This window comes from Pan paniscus, chromosome 1 (assembly GCF_029289425.2).
Source record: "Pan paniscus chromosome 1, NHGRI_mPanPan1-v2.0_pri, whole genome shotgun sequence".
In the NCBI taxonomy this organism is placed as follows: domain Eukaryota; kingdom Metazoa; phylum Chordata; class Mammalia; order Primates; family Hominidae; genus Pan; species Pan paniscus.
This window is the reverse complement of record NC_073249.2, coordinates 149,597,915-149,611,192: the sequence shown is the minus strand read 5'-3', so window position 1 is coordinate 149,611,192 and position 13,278 is coordinate 149,597,915. Positions and strand designations below refer to the sequence as shown.

General features: G+C 41.5%; 1 protein-coding gene across 3 annotated transcripts in view; it reads left to right on the top strand.

The window, feature by feature from the left end:
- The first annotated feature begins 1,127 nt into the window (after window positions 1–1,127).
- AK5 (adenylate kinase 5) overlaps window positions 1,128–13,278 on the top strand; it is a 280,519-nt gene continuing 268,368 nt past the window's right edge. For 2 of the 3 annotated variants that reach the window (XM_008959931.5, XM_003807785.6), the window contains exons 1-2: window positions 1,128–2,275; window positions 6,838–7,024. In XM_008959931.5, coding sequence (XP_008958179.1) covers window positions 2,216–2,275; window positions 6,838–7,024 — 247 coding nt within the window. In that variant the 5' untranslated portion in view covers window positions 1,128–2,215. Of the gene's footprint in view, window positions 2,276–3,070; window positions 3,086–6,837; window positions 7,025–13,278 lie in introns of those variants that run through there. The other variant, XM_063607211.1, reaches the window with a different exon arrangement.

The following is a 13,278-nucleotide window of genomic DNA, read 5'->3' as shown; positions in this document are numbered from 1 at the left end:
TCACGTAGCCCCTCCCTACAAAGCCACAACTTCCTTTGCAAAAGTAATTATGAACATCTTCCTCTTTCACGCATCTCTCTCCACCCTGGCACACACCAAAATACACTAATTGTCTCTGCATAAGGCTACTTGAAAACTTGCCGTATCACCATTTACTACATTTTTCAGGCTATCTACAATTTTTAGTGCAGTGCAGTCTTTCTTATCCATTCTCTTTTGACAAGCAAGTTGCCAACACTTGTCCGGTAACACTAAAGTACACTTAGAATTATGCATTTCTTCAAGGGAAGACAGGTGAGCCATGCTCTGCCAGATTCTTGTCTGCAAAGGATGACCTTGAAAAGTCCTGGAGAAAGTGGCCTTTTCATTCCTGCGTGTTCACCTCCACTGTGCCTGCTCACAAAGGAAGCCTTAATGCCACGGACCATTGTACTTTTCAAGCATCATTGCATAGGGAAGAGACACTGCCTTCACTACTGCCATAGCCAATCTTAAATAAGCTAAAGAAATACTAGAAGTTGGGACTGTAAGTGAAATGGCATATTCTAAGGGCAAAAACCAATTTCCATGGAACTGAATTACCTGCCTCGTTTAAGGCAACCATATGACACACGGGTTCACAAGTGCTAAAACTTCATTTACTCCCTCAGGTAAAACAAAGCTGCAGCTGTAGTTAAGGCTTGAGCTGCAGTTGTTTCCGGAACAAGAAATAGAACCAAGAAAAGATCTGCAAAGATGCACTTGAAATGGACATTCAGACTCTATAGTTTTTTAAAGCAGTGGCAGCGTTGCTTCTTTCTCCAGCCAGACCCCAGATACCAGTGCCTACCAAAGTGTCCTCTCTCACACACCCTCCTACAGTGTTAGGCTTTGTGGGAAGTTAGAGATCATATTCTCCGGGGGCAAGGACTATCTCCCAAATAGGCAATGTGAAGACATCTTAGCAGGGAATTGAGTCATCTTGGGAGCTAGGAGGAAGATGGGTTACACCTTGACAATGGTCTGCAGCAGGAAGATCCATTAACCATTATGCCTTAGCGCACCCACTCATACTCACTCATATTCCCCCAGGGGTGCTCTGATACGACACTGTCCACGGACTGCACACTCTTCAGGTCTAATTAATGATGCCCACCCTCCCCACCTACTAAACACATTTGCAATTTAAGCATCTCTAGCTCTCCACTACCACCCACCTTTCTCCTCCACTGTCCCTTCTTCTCCATGGAGATAATTAACTAGTTGACTACTTATTAGTCCTTCAGTTGATTAGGATTTCAGGCTCACACTAAGGCCTTATCCTAAAGTCTGTAAAGATTTGTGACACCGACAGGGTAAAAATTCGAAACCAGCTAGCAAAACTTTCCTGAAGGATAGAGATACTCAAGATCTAAAAATTATCTGAAGGGTTGGATTCCACACCATGAATCCCCTTTTCCCCCTTCCCCACAGCTCCCTATAGTGAAAGATCGGTAACCTTAGGAATAAATGATAAATCCTGTGACTATTAGGTTTTTCCTGGGAGTTCCTCGGGGACCCGGAGGTAACCGTGTATGTGCGTGCGAGTGTGTCTGTGTGTGTACAAGGTCCGGAGAAGCGAAACCGGTCGCAGGTTCCTACAGACCCCGACCCTGTTCCCTTGGCCACCTGGTCCCCGGTAGCTGCATCCCTGGGCGGCGCACGCAGTGGAGCGTCGCGCTCTGGCGCCGGTGCCGCACCGAGGGGTATGACTACGACCCCTTGCGCGTGCCCGCCCCCACCTCCGCACCTCGCGCCAGCCCGCGCAGCGTGACCGGCAGCCGCCGCAGACCTGGCTCGGGGAGGCGCGGAGCGCGGCGCGCTGAACCGGAGAGGCGGGCCGGCTGCTGCCTTGCGTTCGCCACGCTGTCCTCCCTCCTCCGCTCCCTGCGCCCCACCCCTGGCGGCCGCGCTGCCTGGCAGCCCGGGAAGCCGCGGCACAGCTGCTCGGCGCCTGCAGCTCCTGCTCGGGGGCTGGAACCGAAGCGGGGGCGGCGGGAGCGCGGAGACCACAGCCCCCGGGGAGAGGCGGAGGGGGTCCCTGGCCTGGGCGGAGAGGCTGAGCTGAGTGCGCGTGAGAAAGAGGGCTGCACCGCTGCTCGGCGCGGACTCTGCCAGCCCCAGCTTCAGCCCCGGCTCAGGTCGCCGCAGCCCGGGAGCCTCCCCGCTTGCGCCCCAAGGCACGCGCGGCACAGCCATGAACACCAACGATGCCAAGGAGTATCTGGCCCGGAGGGAAATCCCTCAGCTTTTTGAGGTAGGGCTAGAGCTGGCCGACGGGCGGTAGCATCCGGGGACTGCATCTCAGGGGTTCGGGTTGAGGCAGCCGCGCCCCGTCCCACCTTCCCCACACGGGGCATGTAATGAAGGGGCTTGCAGAAGCGCACTCGCCCGCTCCCCCGAGGGTAGTCGCCTTTCCCGCGGGTTGCCAGGGTCCTTGTCAGATGGCTGGGCTTAGAAGCCTGCATCTCACAGATCAAGTTTCAGTCTTCCAGCAGGGTTCTGAAAGCAGCCTGCTGCCATCGCGCCCCTCGGATGTGGACACCCAGGGTGGGCTGCAGACCGCGGCCGGGCCGCACTCTCTAGGGGCGAGGGCCAGGTCAGGTGGCTGCACTGTCGCCCAGCAGCGAGTAAAGACTCGAAACTGAGGGAGCCAGAGCCCTGGTCACTCTGCTTGTCGAGGGTCGGAATCCCTGGGGGAAAGAGGAAATGTGGACGAAGGCAGCCCTCCCTGGAGACAGCTTGGAAGAGAGGGATGAAGATGCAAAAAGCAAAACCCAACCTATCAAGTGCCACCTCCCCGGTGACAGGCCCCCAGCCTTGCTCTGCGCTTTCGCTGAATGAACTCCTGAGCACGTTTTTTCCGTTGCCTAGGAAGGGTTGGGCCGCAGGTTTCGCCAGTGCTCGACAACCCACCTGGAGATAGCGGGTCGGGGAGGGAGCTGCGAGGGGGGCGGACTCCTGTTGCTCAGTCTTCAGACCGCAGCACAGCATCATCTGCACCGGGACCCGGGAATGGGGGGACACTTGGAGACTGAGAGAGAGGAGGCTCGAGGAATGAACCTTGGTCTGTTCTAAGCCACAACCCCTGTCTCAGGTCGTTTGGCTTCCTTTCCTTCTCTTTGTATTTGAATTTAAAAACATTCCTGAATCTCAAGTGCTTTTGCTTGAAGTAGGGGGGAGGAGGAGAAAAGAATAGAAGCAAGCCAGGCTTCCTAAGCGAGCTCTGAAAGGGGAAATCCATTCACTGCAAACCTCGTTCCCCATTTCTGAAAACGGATAGACTGATATCGTAAACTAAAGGTCATGAGGGTTTTTCCCCCCGGTTTGGGGGATTTGTTCTGTTAAAAGGAATTTTAAAGCACCACTTGAGAAAATAATTTTGCCTCAGTTTCCCTAAACTATCTTTAAAATGGGTTGCCATAATTACAGATCTTCTTTTCTCTCACCTCTATAAGCCACCGTTTTCAGGTCATCTGAAGTCAAGATTTCCAGGTAAACCACTCACTGAACTCAAGCGTGGTATGTGAAGCCCAAATCTAGCAAATGTGTTACTCCTGCGTGAAAATAATTAGGTGGTGTTGCATAAGGACAGGTCTTGAGAATATGTGGGAATCTTAAGAGTTGTTCTTTTTTTGTTTTTATTTTCAAAAAGTAAATATGGAAATTAAGAGGGGAAGGTTTTTCTCACAAAGATTACTACTGAGATATATTTCATTTCTACGCTTCTAAAAGAATCATTAAAAACATCTGTAGGAGGACCACGTGATTGCAAAAATTCCTACATAGTACATCTTTTTTTCTTTGTAAATGTGGGTACTGTTTTTCCTCCTTGGTGGAAGGTAACCACAGAGAAGTTTGATAGTTTATTAAAATCTACACTGTGCATGCAAATAAGTTATGGCAGGCCTTTTTGTTAAGGTTTTATGTTTTTTATTTACTTTTCTGCATATGAATGAGATAAATAATGCACACCTAGAAAAGGAAGTCAACTTGCTTGGGTGAAATACAGTAATGGACTTAGATTCACTTCTGGACAATGAGAAGATGGAAGTAGACTGCTGGTGACCTCCAAAGGCTACATCCTTCAGTAAGACGAATCTGTGCTATGTGCAGCTCAAGAGGGAAGGAAAATCTGGCAGTTCTCCATGTGATTAGTGTAGACTGTAAAACTAAAAACTTTAGGTTTTTAAAATGGATTTTGCCCACCACAATATTCTAGGTGTACAAAGTTTAACAATTAGCTGTCTACTAAACACCAAGACATTGGCCCCAGCTGTGGATTTTAGACGCTATTATAGACAAACTGACTGATTATTGTATTGACGTATTGTCAGACAAGTAAATATATCTAACTGACCTTTTCAGATTTTTTCCTAATTTGAGACATCATGTAAGCTAAATGGAATATGGGATATCTCTGGTACGTTCATGTTTGAAATGTGTTTCCAGTTTTAGACTTTTTTAAACCCACTTTCTTATTATTTTGTCATGAGTTCTTAATTCTGGCTAACCTTATGGTGTGTATATTGATCTTGTAGCTTACAGCAGAGATTTGGCAATCAATTTGAATACTGTGGAAAGTCAAATTAGATTATTCAAGGTCTCAAAGGGTTCACTCAGAGACTGAGCAATAACATGTGCTGGTTGTCTTCAATCCCTGATAGTGGCTGGCTATTAGAAGAAAAGATTTGAATTATCCGTGAAGGAATGGAGCTCATTGTCCCATTTTAAAATCAATGCCCTTTGGTGAACCAGTATTGTTTAAGGACGCTGGAAATGTATATTTTCAGAAAAGAGTCATTGAGAGTGTTCACCCATTTCAGGCAATAGTAGGGATAAAAAGAGGGCATTTTGCAGAGGGCACAGAGAATCTCATGTTTTCTTTTATCTCATATCACGTTTCTGCAACAGGTACAGAGAAGAACATATGGGTTTTGGAATTGGAAACATTGAATTGAAATCCTGGGCCTAGGAGTTTCTAGTTGAGTAAACTAGAGCCATCACTAATATCTCTGAGCCATGATTTCCTAATCTATAAAATGGGGATAATAAAGTCACACAGGGCTGAGAATGCACTGGGTATGCAAATAAATATATGACACAGAGGCTTTTATTTATTAATGAGGCTAATACTGGCTTGGCATATGGGAAGAATGTGAGAAGCTCAACTGCAATGTGTGTGTATATAGGACAGATTTTGACAAACAAACTGAATTGGATGCCTGGGTAATTTTTTCTGCTCCCTCTGCAATTGAACTTGGCTGATGGAGGTGCACACTCTAGCTTACTCTATTTAGGATTTCAGAAAACAAATGTACCTAGTGAGAATTGCCTACCATTCTGAGGAAATTACACAGGAAATAATTGAAAATAAAATACTGTATTTAAACAGATGTCAGCCCTTCAAAGGGTGTTTTGTATACTAACAATGTATATTGGTAAGAATAATCCTTTATGCATTTTCCATGAAATACTCTAAAGGAAAATATTTTGCACATCAGTCCAGCTTCCAGGAATCAGCATTTCCAAACTGGTAGCATTTTTAGAATCTAGTGCCAGTGACACATCAGACACCATGAACCAAAAAAGTAATAGCAGGATCATGCTTTGTTTCTTTTCCCCTCTGGAATCTCAGTGGATATCGTAGTGACTTACTCTATGTCAAATAGTAATTTTTTTTTTTAGTCTCAGACCTAAATTTTTTTGAGTCTCAGTTAGACTTGAGCTTTGAGGGATTTTTTTTTTCCAATTGGAAAACAGTTAAATATGCACCTACCAAATGCCAGGGAAAGCATCAGTATCTGGGAACTGAAAAATGAATTAGACTTACTCTGTGTTGTTGAAGAGCTTATAGTTTAGAAGAAAGGCTATTGCATAACCGAATGGTTTCAGTATAAATGACAAGTATGATGTTTTATGCTGGATACCATGGGAACACAGAAGAAGGGGTTCACAGACAAACCTAGGGATTCAGAGAAGACTTTCTGATAGTAATAATAACTAAAACCAACAAAGTTTATTGGGCACTTACTATGTGCCAAGCACTTAATATGCACTGTACAAATATGAAATTATTTAATTCTTAACTCTATGAGGTATTTATTATTACCCCCATTTTTTAAAAGAAGAAACTGAGGCGTAGAGACATAAAGGGTGGGTAGGAGTGAGATAAATAATGACCAGGGGCATTTTCACATGCTGCATTTTATCTCACTGTGATGAAGTGAATGGCTCTTCCATTTTAAACTATCTAGTTGCCTGAATTGCTTAAGAGGCAGAGAATGCTGAACTGAAAACTAATTAGGCAAGAATTTAAGGGATTATCTTAATGACTCCATCAGATCGTAATTTCAACTCTAATTGTTTATTAAAAGACAAATGCAAAGGACAAAAACAACCAGAATTCAAAGATGAGCCATAATACTATTTTAACAAAGGTGGGTGGGGTCACGTGCAGTGGCTCATGCCTGTAATCCCAACACTTTGGAAGGCGGAGGTAGGTGGATCACTTGAGGTCAGGAGTTCGAAACCAACCTGGCCAACATGGTGAAACCCTGTCTCTACTAAAAATACAAAAAGTAGCTGGGCATAATGGTGTGCACCTGTAATCCCAGCTACTCGGGAGGCTGAGGCAGGAGAATCACTTCAACCAAGGAGGTAGAAGTTGCAGTGAGCCAAGATTGTGCCACTGCACTCCAGCCTGGGCAGCAGAGTGAGACTCTATTTCAAAAAAATAAATTAATTAAATTAAATTAAAGAAAAAACAAAGGTGGGTTTAAAAGATATTTTATTTGTACATATTTTGTTATATTTCAGAGCCTTTTGAATGGACTCATGTGTTCTAAGCCCGAAGATCCAGTAGAATACTTGGAAAGTTGTTTACAAAAAGTAAAGGAACTGGGTGGCTGTGACAAGGTGAAATGGGATACATTTGTAAGCCAGGAAAAGAAGACCTTACCTCCACTAAATGGAGGACAGTCACGGAGATCCTTTCTAAGAAATGGTAATGTATATGGAGAATAATAGACAGTTTTATAGTTATAGCAATTCTCTTTAAAACATGCCATATAGACTATACACAGTGATTTCATTTTTTGAGTTTACAAATGCCTGAAGTCATTGGATCACGATTAATTTTTCTCTGCTACTAATTCTAATCACTTCCATAAAAAGACAAACAAAGTTACCTACCGTTGTCCAACAATTCACTAGAGGCTTAATGAAATTTTTTATTACTGACTTTATTATTTTGCAAAATAAATTACATTAGCAAACCATACATACATTTTCCTTAAAATTGCAGATAAGATTTCTCCAAATAAATGAATAGAATACGGGTATAATTGATAGTTATTACATAGCAGTTCAGCATTTTTTATTAGCTAGAAAGAGATTTGGCTTACTAATATTTCCAAGTTCAGAGTTCATATTAATGCATCTGCATAAATGCATGTAAAGTTTATACTAGTGATAAAAGAAAAACTTCAGCCAAGTTAAATCTAAAGGGGTTTAAGTGAGCAATGAACAATTCACGAATTGGGCAACCCCCAGAAACACAGCAGATTCACAGAGAAGCCAGCGCAGCCACGTGGTGGAAGAAGATTTATAGACAAAAAAAGGGAAATGACGTATAGATATCGGAAGTGAGGTACAGAATGACTGGATTGGTTACGGTTCAGCATTTGCCTTATTGAACACAGTTTGAACACTCAGCAGTGTATGAATGGTTGAAGTACAGCTGCTGGGATCAGCCAAGACTCAGCTATTGTTACAGGCGCATACTCCTAAGTTAGGTTTTCAATCTTGTCTACCTATTAAGCTAGGTTGCAGTTTGTCCACAAGGACTCAAATATAGAGGTACAGAGTCCTTCTCAGGCCATATTTAGTTCACTTTAACACTAGTTAATTCAATAAAAGTGTATTAAGCATCTACTGAATGCAATGTATTAATCTAACACATTAATCTAATCTAGGCATTTGGGTGCTATAAAAGGAGTTGGAGAAGTAAACTTGTTTAAATTTTAGGAGTTGTTTAGAACTAAAAACCGCAGTTCATTAGAGAAGATTTATGGTGTTTTGATCTCTTTCTGAAATATGTGTTTATCAAAATTAGGGGTTCAACATGAGCCAACCAGCCTTTCAGGCTCTAGATGAATTTGAGACGTATAATAGTATGTGCAAATTAGAATCAGTTCAAATCAGGGGGAACTAAATTCTGTTCTAGTGGCCAAAATCATTATATTTTCAAAACTGAAACCATTCTCAAAAATTGTACAACAAAAGGTTTATGCTATACAGACAGAACCTGAAATGGAGACAATTCTATCTGCAATGAATATAAGCAGGAAGCATCTTAGTTGCTTAACCTTATTAGTCATGACCTACATAGATTTTATTTGAATGCAGTGTGGGAAAAAGCCATAGTGTGCTAATTTTCAAGGAACACAAGCAAAAGAAGGCAAACAGAAATAGCTTTTCCTCAGAAACATCTCTAAAGAAAAGAGTCCTTCACCATTCATGCAGAAGTCAATGATATGACTCTGACCAAATTTCCCACTGCTGCTGAGAAGTAATGAGATGTCTGAAACTGCTATTTAAAACTAATTTTAGAAACTTTCAAATGTTATAACGGACCAAAAAACAGAGAAATAGAAAATTTTTGATGGGACTATAAGGTAATAAGATTAGCATTCTGAGTCTTAGAGAGCAATTAATCCCATTAACATACACGGTCTCTCACCACTGTCCATCTTACATAGGCAGGAGGTAAAATAACACTCAGCACAAAATAGCCATGTGGTTACATTCTATGGGAAGTCCTAAGGTAAGGTTGTGTCTTTATATACTTACTAAATCAAATTCGCACCAAATATTTTTATTTGACCCTTAGAAACCTTACAATACCAAAGAGATTTTTCTCTTACCATACAATCTATTCATAGACCCACTTTCTGGTTTGATAACCAAGATGAGTCCCAGGTATAAAGTTCACGCTTTGTAAATCAGCAGGATTTCTGGTTCACTGAGAACAGCCTGGTACACAGAGTAGCAAATGAGCAGAATTGGAGTTTAGGACTCCAAACTGTGCAGACACAGCTTAGATGTGCCCTCTTTGTGGGCACCAGGTACTCATGGTTGTATCTTTAGCCAGTTGCTGTTGCAGCACACCACTTAATACATTACTGCTTTAGTGAATAAATGATATTTTTGTGGGCTTGAACAGTTCATACACATCCCCAGCATATGGGAAGCTTACTTCCCAGGGTGTCGTCATACTTAATGTCTGGCTCCCTGTTAAATACATACCCCATACTTTTGTTACATCAAGGGGGGTAAATATGGGGATCTACTTTCTAAACCTTAAAGTACTAATAAACCTCAGGTATACATTTTAAAAATTAAATCTAAGAAGTTATGACATCTACTTAGTCAGAAAGCTGCTCTGACTGGGTGTAAAAGTGACTGCAACAAAATGAAATCTTGATGCTTCTATTTGATACTATGATTGTACACAGAAGATAGGCATGTGTCAATAGAGAATGGTAAGGACTGTGGTCAAACTAGAGAGAAGAACTAGAGAGAACAGTCATTGTTTAAAAACAGTCAAGTACACCTGTAGTCCCAGCTACTCGGGAGGCTGAGGCAGGAGAATGGGGTGAACCCGGGAGGCGGAGCTTGCAGTGAGCTGAGATCGCGCCAGTGCACTCCAGCCTGGGCGACATAGAGAGACTCCGTCTCAAAAAAAAAAAAAAAAAAAAAAAGTCAAGTACAAATTTTGTAAAAATGTCCAGCTGAACAAAACACATCTGTGGGGCTATATTGGGTACACAAATTGTGAGTTTGGAATTCCTGATCTAGCAGGATAAGCTAAAACAAGAATGGAAAATGTAGGCTTAATTTTCATTAAAATAAGATTGCATGTTAATTTTAGGTTCTCCATACCTACTGATACTTTACCAAAATTCCCACACAGGGATCTTTTAGTTAATCATCAAATACAAACTTTTCGTATACCTATGGTGGTAAGAATGTTGCATCACACGGTCTTGTATCTGAAAGGTATGCTAAAAAACGGAAAATGATTTCTAAACTGGTTGGTCCTGTAATAATACAATTCTGTTTCATGAAATGCTTTCTTCATTTGTGCTTTGAAGGTTTTAGCTATAATGTGTGGAATAGTTTATTACATTCAACAAAATTGCTAACTGCCCAGTATCTTAAAGCATACTGATTATTTCTAGAAATGAGTGATTCATGCATTTTTGAAAAAATATTGCCATAGCTATGTTAATGTGTTATTACTATGAAAAATTATTCTGTGAAATGAAACATTTTCATCATCTAATCAAGTTACTTTCCTAAGTTAAAATATGATAAAGCAAGGATTAAATTATTGGCTGACTGTCTTTAAAGCATTAAATATGAGGTAAGCATCCCTTTCTTTCTGCCACATGCATACAATTGAATAATTATCTGTGAATAAGAGTTCTAATCCCATAACCCCAAACATTCATAGAGCCTGTCTTCCAGAATATCTCATTATCTTATATTCAACATGTCCAAAACAAAACACACTATATTTACTTCAAAACCAGCACTTACTTCTTTTCCTGTTTCCATGAAGTCAGCCAATAAGTCAGTTGGGCAATAAATTAACCATTTATTGAGTACTACTATGTGTCAGACATTCTTTTAGGACTGAAAATACAACCACCAGGAAAGAACAGACATGGCACCTTCCTTTGGGGACCTTACAGTCCAGCAGTGAAATCAAGCAGTAGAAATATAAGCAGGAGCACAATGGCACTATAGGAAAATCATAGGTTAAGGAATTAACCATGTTAACAAAGGGCTGAATCTAACCTAGCTTGGGGTTCAGGGTCGGCTTCCTGGAAGAGGTGATGTGCTTATACTTGGAGCAGAAAGCTAAGTGTGTGTTAGCTAGAGAAGGATGAAAGAGATTGTACCAGGGAACAGAGAAGAGAATTTCCTGAGGCAGACAAAGAGGCTGTAATTTGGTCAGGAATGAGAGAAGTCCAATATTGCTGGAGCAGAAAAGAGAGAGCAGAAAGATACTATATGAAATGCAGTATGGTCCTTATCCTTTTAGACTTGAAACCTGGAAATTGTTTTTGAACTGTCACCTCCTTTCATTTCTCATATTCCAACCCTAATCATATCCTTCAGATGTGGCCATCCATTTCCATTTCCCCTGCTGCCACTCTAGCCTAGCCTTCATTTCTCATCTGTTGATTACTTTAACAGCCACCTAGCTGCTACTTTTTCTGCTCTTAGTCTTTCCCTGCTCCAATTCATTCTAACTAGCAGATTAACCTTCCTAAAACATATATTTCATTTCATTGTTTCCTTTCTCTTACCAACCCTCCCCTGCAAATCCTCCACTGGCTTTCTACTAGATTAAAGCTAAACCCTTTACCATGGTAAAGGATTCAGGGACCTCCACATTGAACCACGCTCTGCCCACCCATTTTATCTTCTGAATTTTCTCTATGGGAAACTATTTCAGTAAGACGTTCTTTTTATTACTAATTCAACAAATATTTATTGGACACTGACCATCTGCCAAGCACAGTTCTAGATCCCAGGGATACAGAGCTCCAGACCGTAGGTAAGGCCCCTGCTCTCATGAAACTTATAATCCAATAGGAGAAGACAAACAATGAATGAATGGATAAATGAAAAAACTCTCAGATGGTGAAGTAGATGCTGTGCAGAGCATTAGAGTGATGTCCCTGAGACTCACTAGGAGGCTGCACTGGATTAGGAAGTCAGCAAAGTCCTCTTGCAGGAGGTGGCCTTTAAGGTAAAGTGTCAATGACAAGAAGCAGTCAGCCATGGGAGCAACAGGGGAAGAACATTTCAGGCAGTTGATTGTGGTGGCAAGCATGGAAGCAGGTAGATCAGTAAATAGTCTATTGTGATATTCCAGGTAAAATATGATAATGGCTTGGGAAGAGTTGTGATAGTAGAGATGGAGAGAAGCATATGCATTTGGTATATGTTTTGCAAATAAAGTCTTGTGAGTAGATGTGCAGAGAGAGGAAAAGAAAGTAATCAAGGATAATGTTTTGAATTTTGTCTAATGTTGGATGAACTGATTAAATTTCAAGGCAGAATAGGATACTGTTGTTGGTGCTTTTCCTGGTGTAGCCCTTCCCAGCTCTTTCTAAAAGAGATCTACTCTCATCTGCAGACTACCCAGTGCTTTTCATGAAGCTAAAATGAATCTAGTGGGTCTGTGGTCAATGGCCTTATTTATTGTATCAACAGAGAATGGAAAGTTCTAACAGATCAACATCCCTGGGAGGAGATGTGAGCCTTATGCCATGCTAAGATACAGTAGTTGTCTTAGCAGAATTCCTCATGGAAGGGCAGGTGGCCTCCTGTTTGCTTTGTGCAAGTGCCTTTTGGGTAGTTAGTGCTTCTCTGTGCCTCCTGGAATACTGACCCCTGAGGTGAAGAAGAGGGAGCCATAAACTATATATCAACAACAGGTCGAGACCATCTCCCTGGTTTGGACTTGCCAGCCCTGTCTTCCGGTCCTTTTGAGTGTCATTTGAATTTCTGACTCAGAGTCTTTGTACTGTTCCCACCAACTGTGTTATATTTCCTGCATTTCATCACCTGTGCTTGTCTTTCAAAGTTCAGGTCCTGCCTCCTTTGCAAGTCCTTTCTTACCACTGCAGCCCAAATGTAATTCATTAAATTACCGTGGTGCTTATCAGAGAGATATTCATTTTAACACTTATCGTGGCTGGTGTTCATACAGCTATAAGATATAAACATATAAGCTCTAGTTTATAAGCACTGAAGGGACAGGACTACATCTTATTCTTACACCAAATTACTCTTAACACACTAACGTATTGGCATGTTATAAACGGCAATAAATAGCAAATATTTGTTGCCATTGTAGATACAAACTTAAACTTTTACATCTTTTAATCAAGTAGATTAAAAATAATAAGTAAATTGATAAAGTAAAATTAGATGATGTTACAAGATATTCCAATTGTAGGAATTGTTTGCACCCTCCTACTGACCGTGACAGTACCTTAATTTTTTATTCATTATGCCACCAAGCCATTCCATTGGACCACAGTAGCATTTCTGGGTCATAGTAAGCAGCTTATCTATATTTGTTGAATGAATGAAATACACAATATATAAGCATTAGCTTTATGGACAGACAGCTGCATATGCTTGTGAAGGTTATGTACTGCATAATTCCAGAGA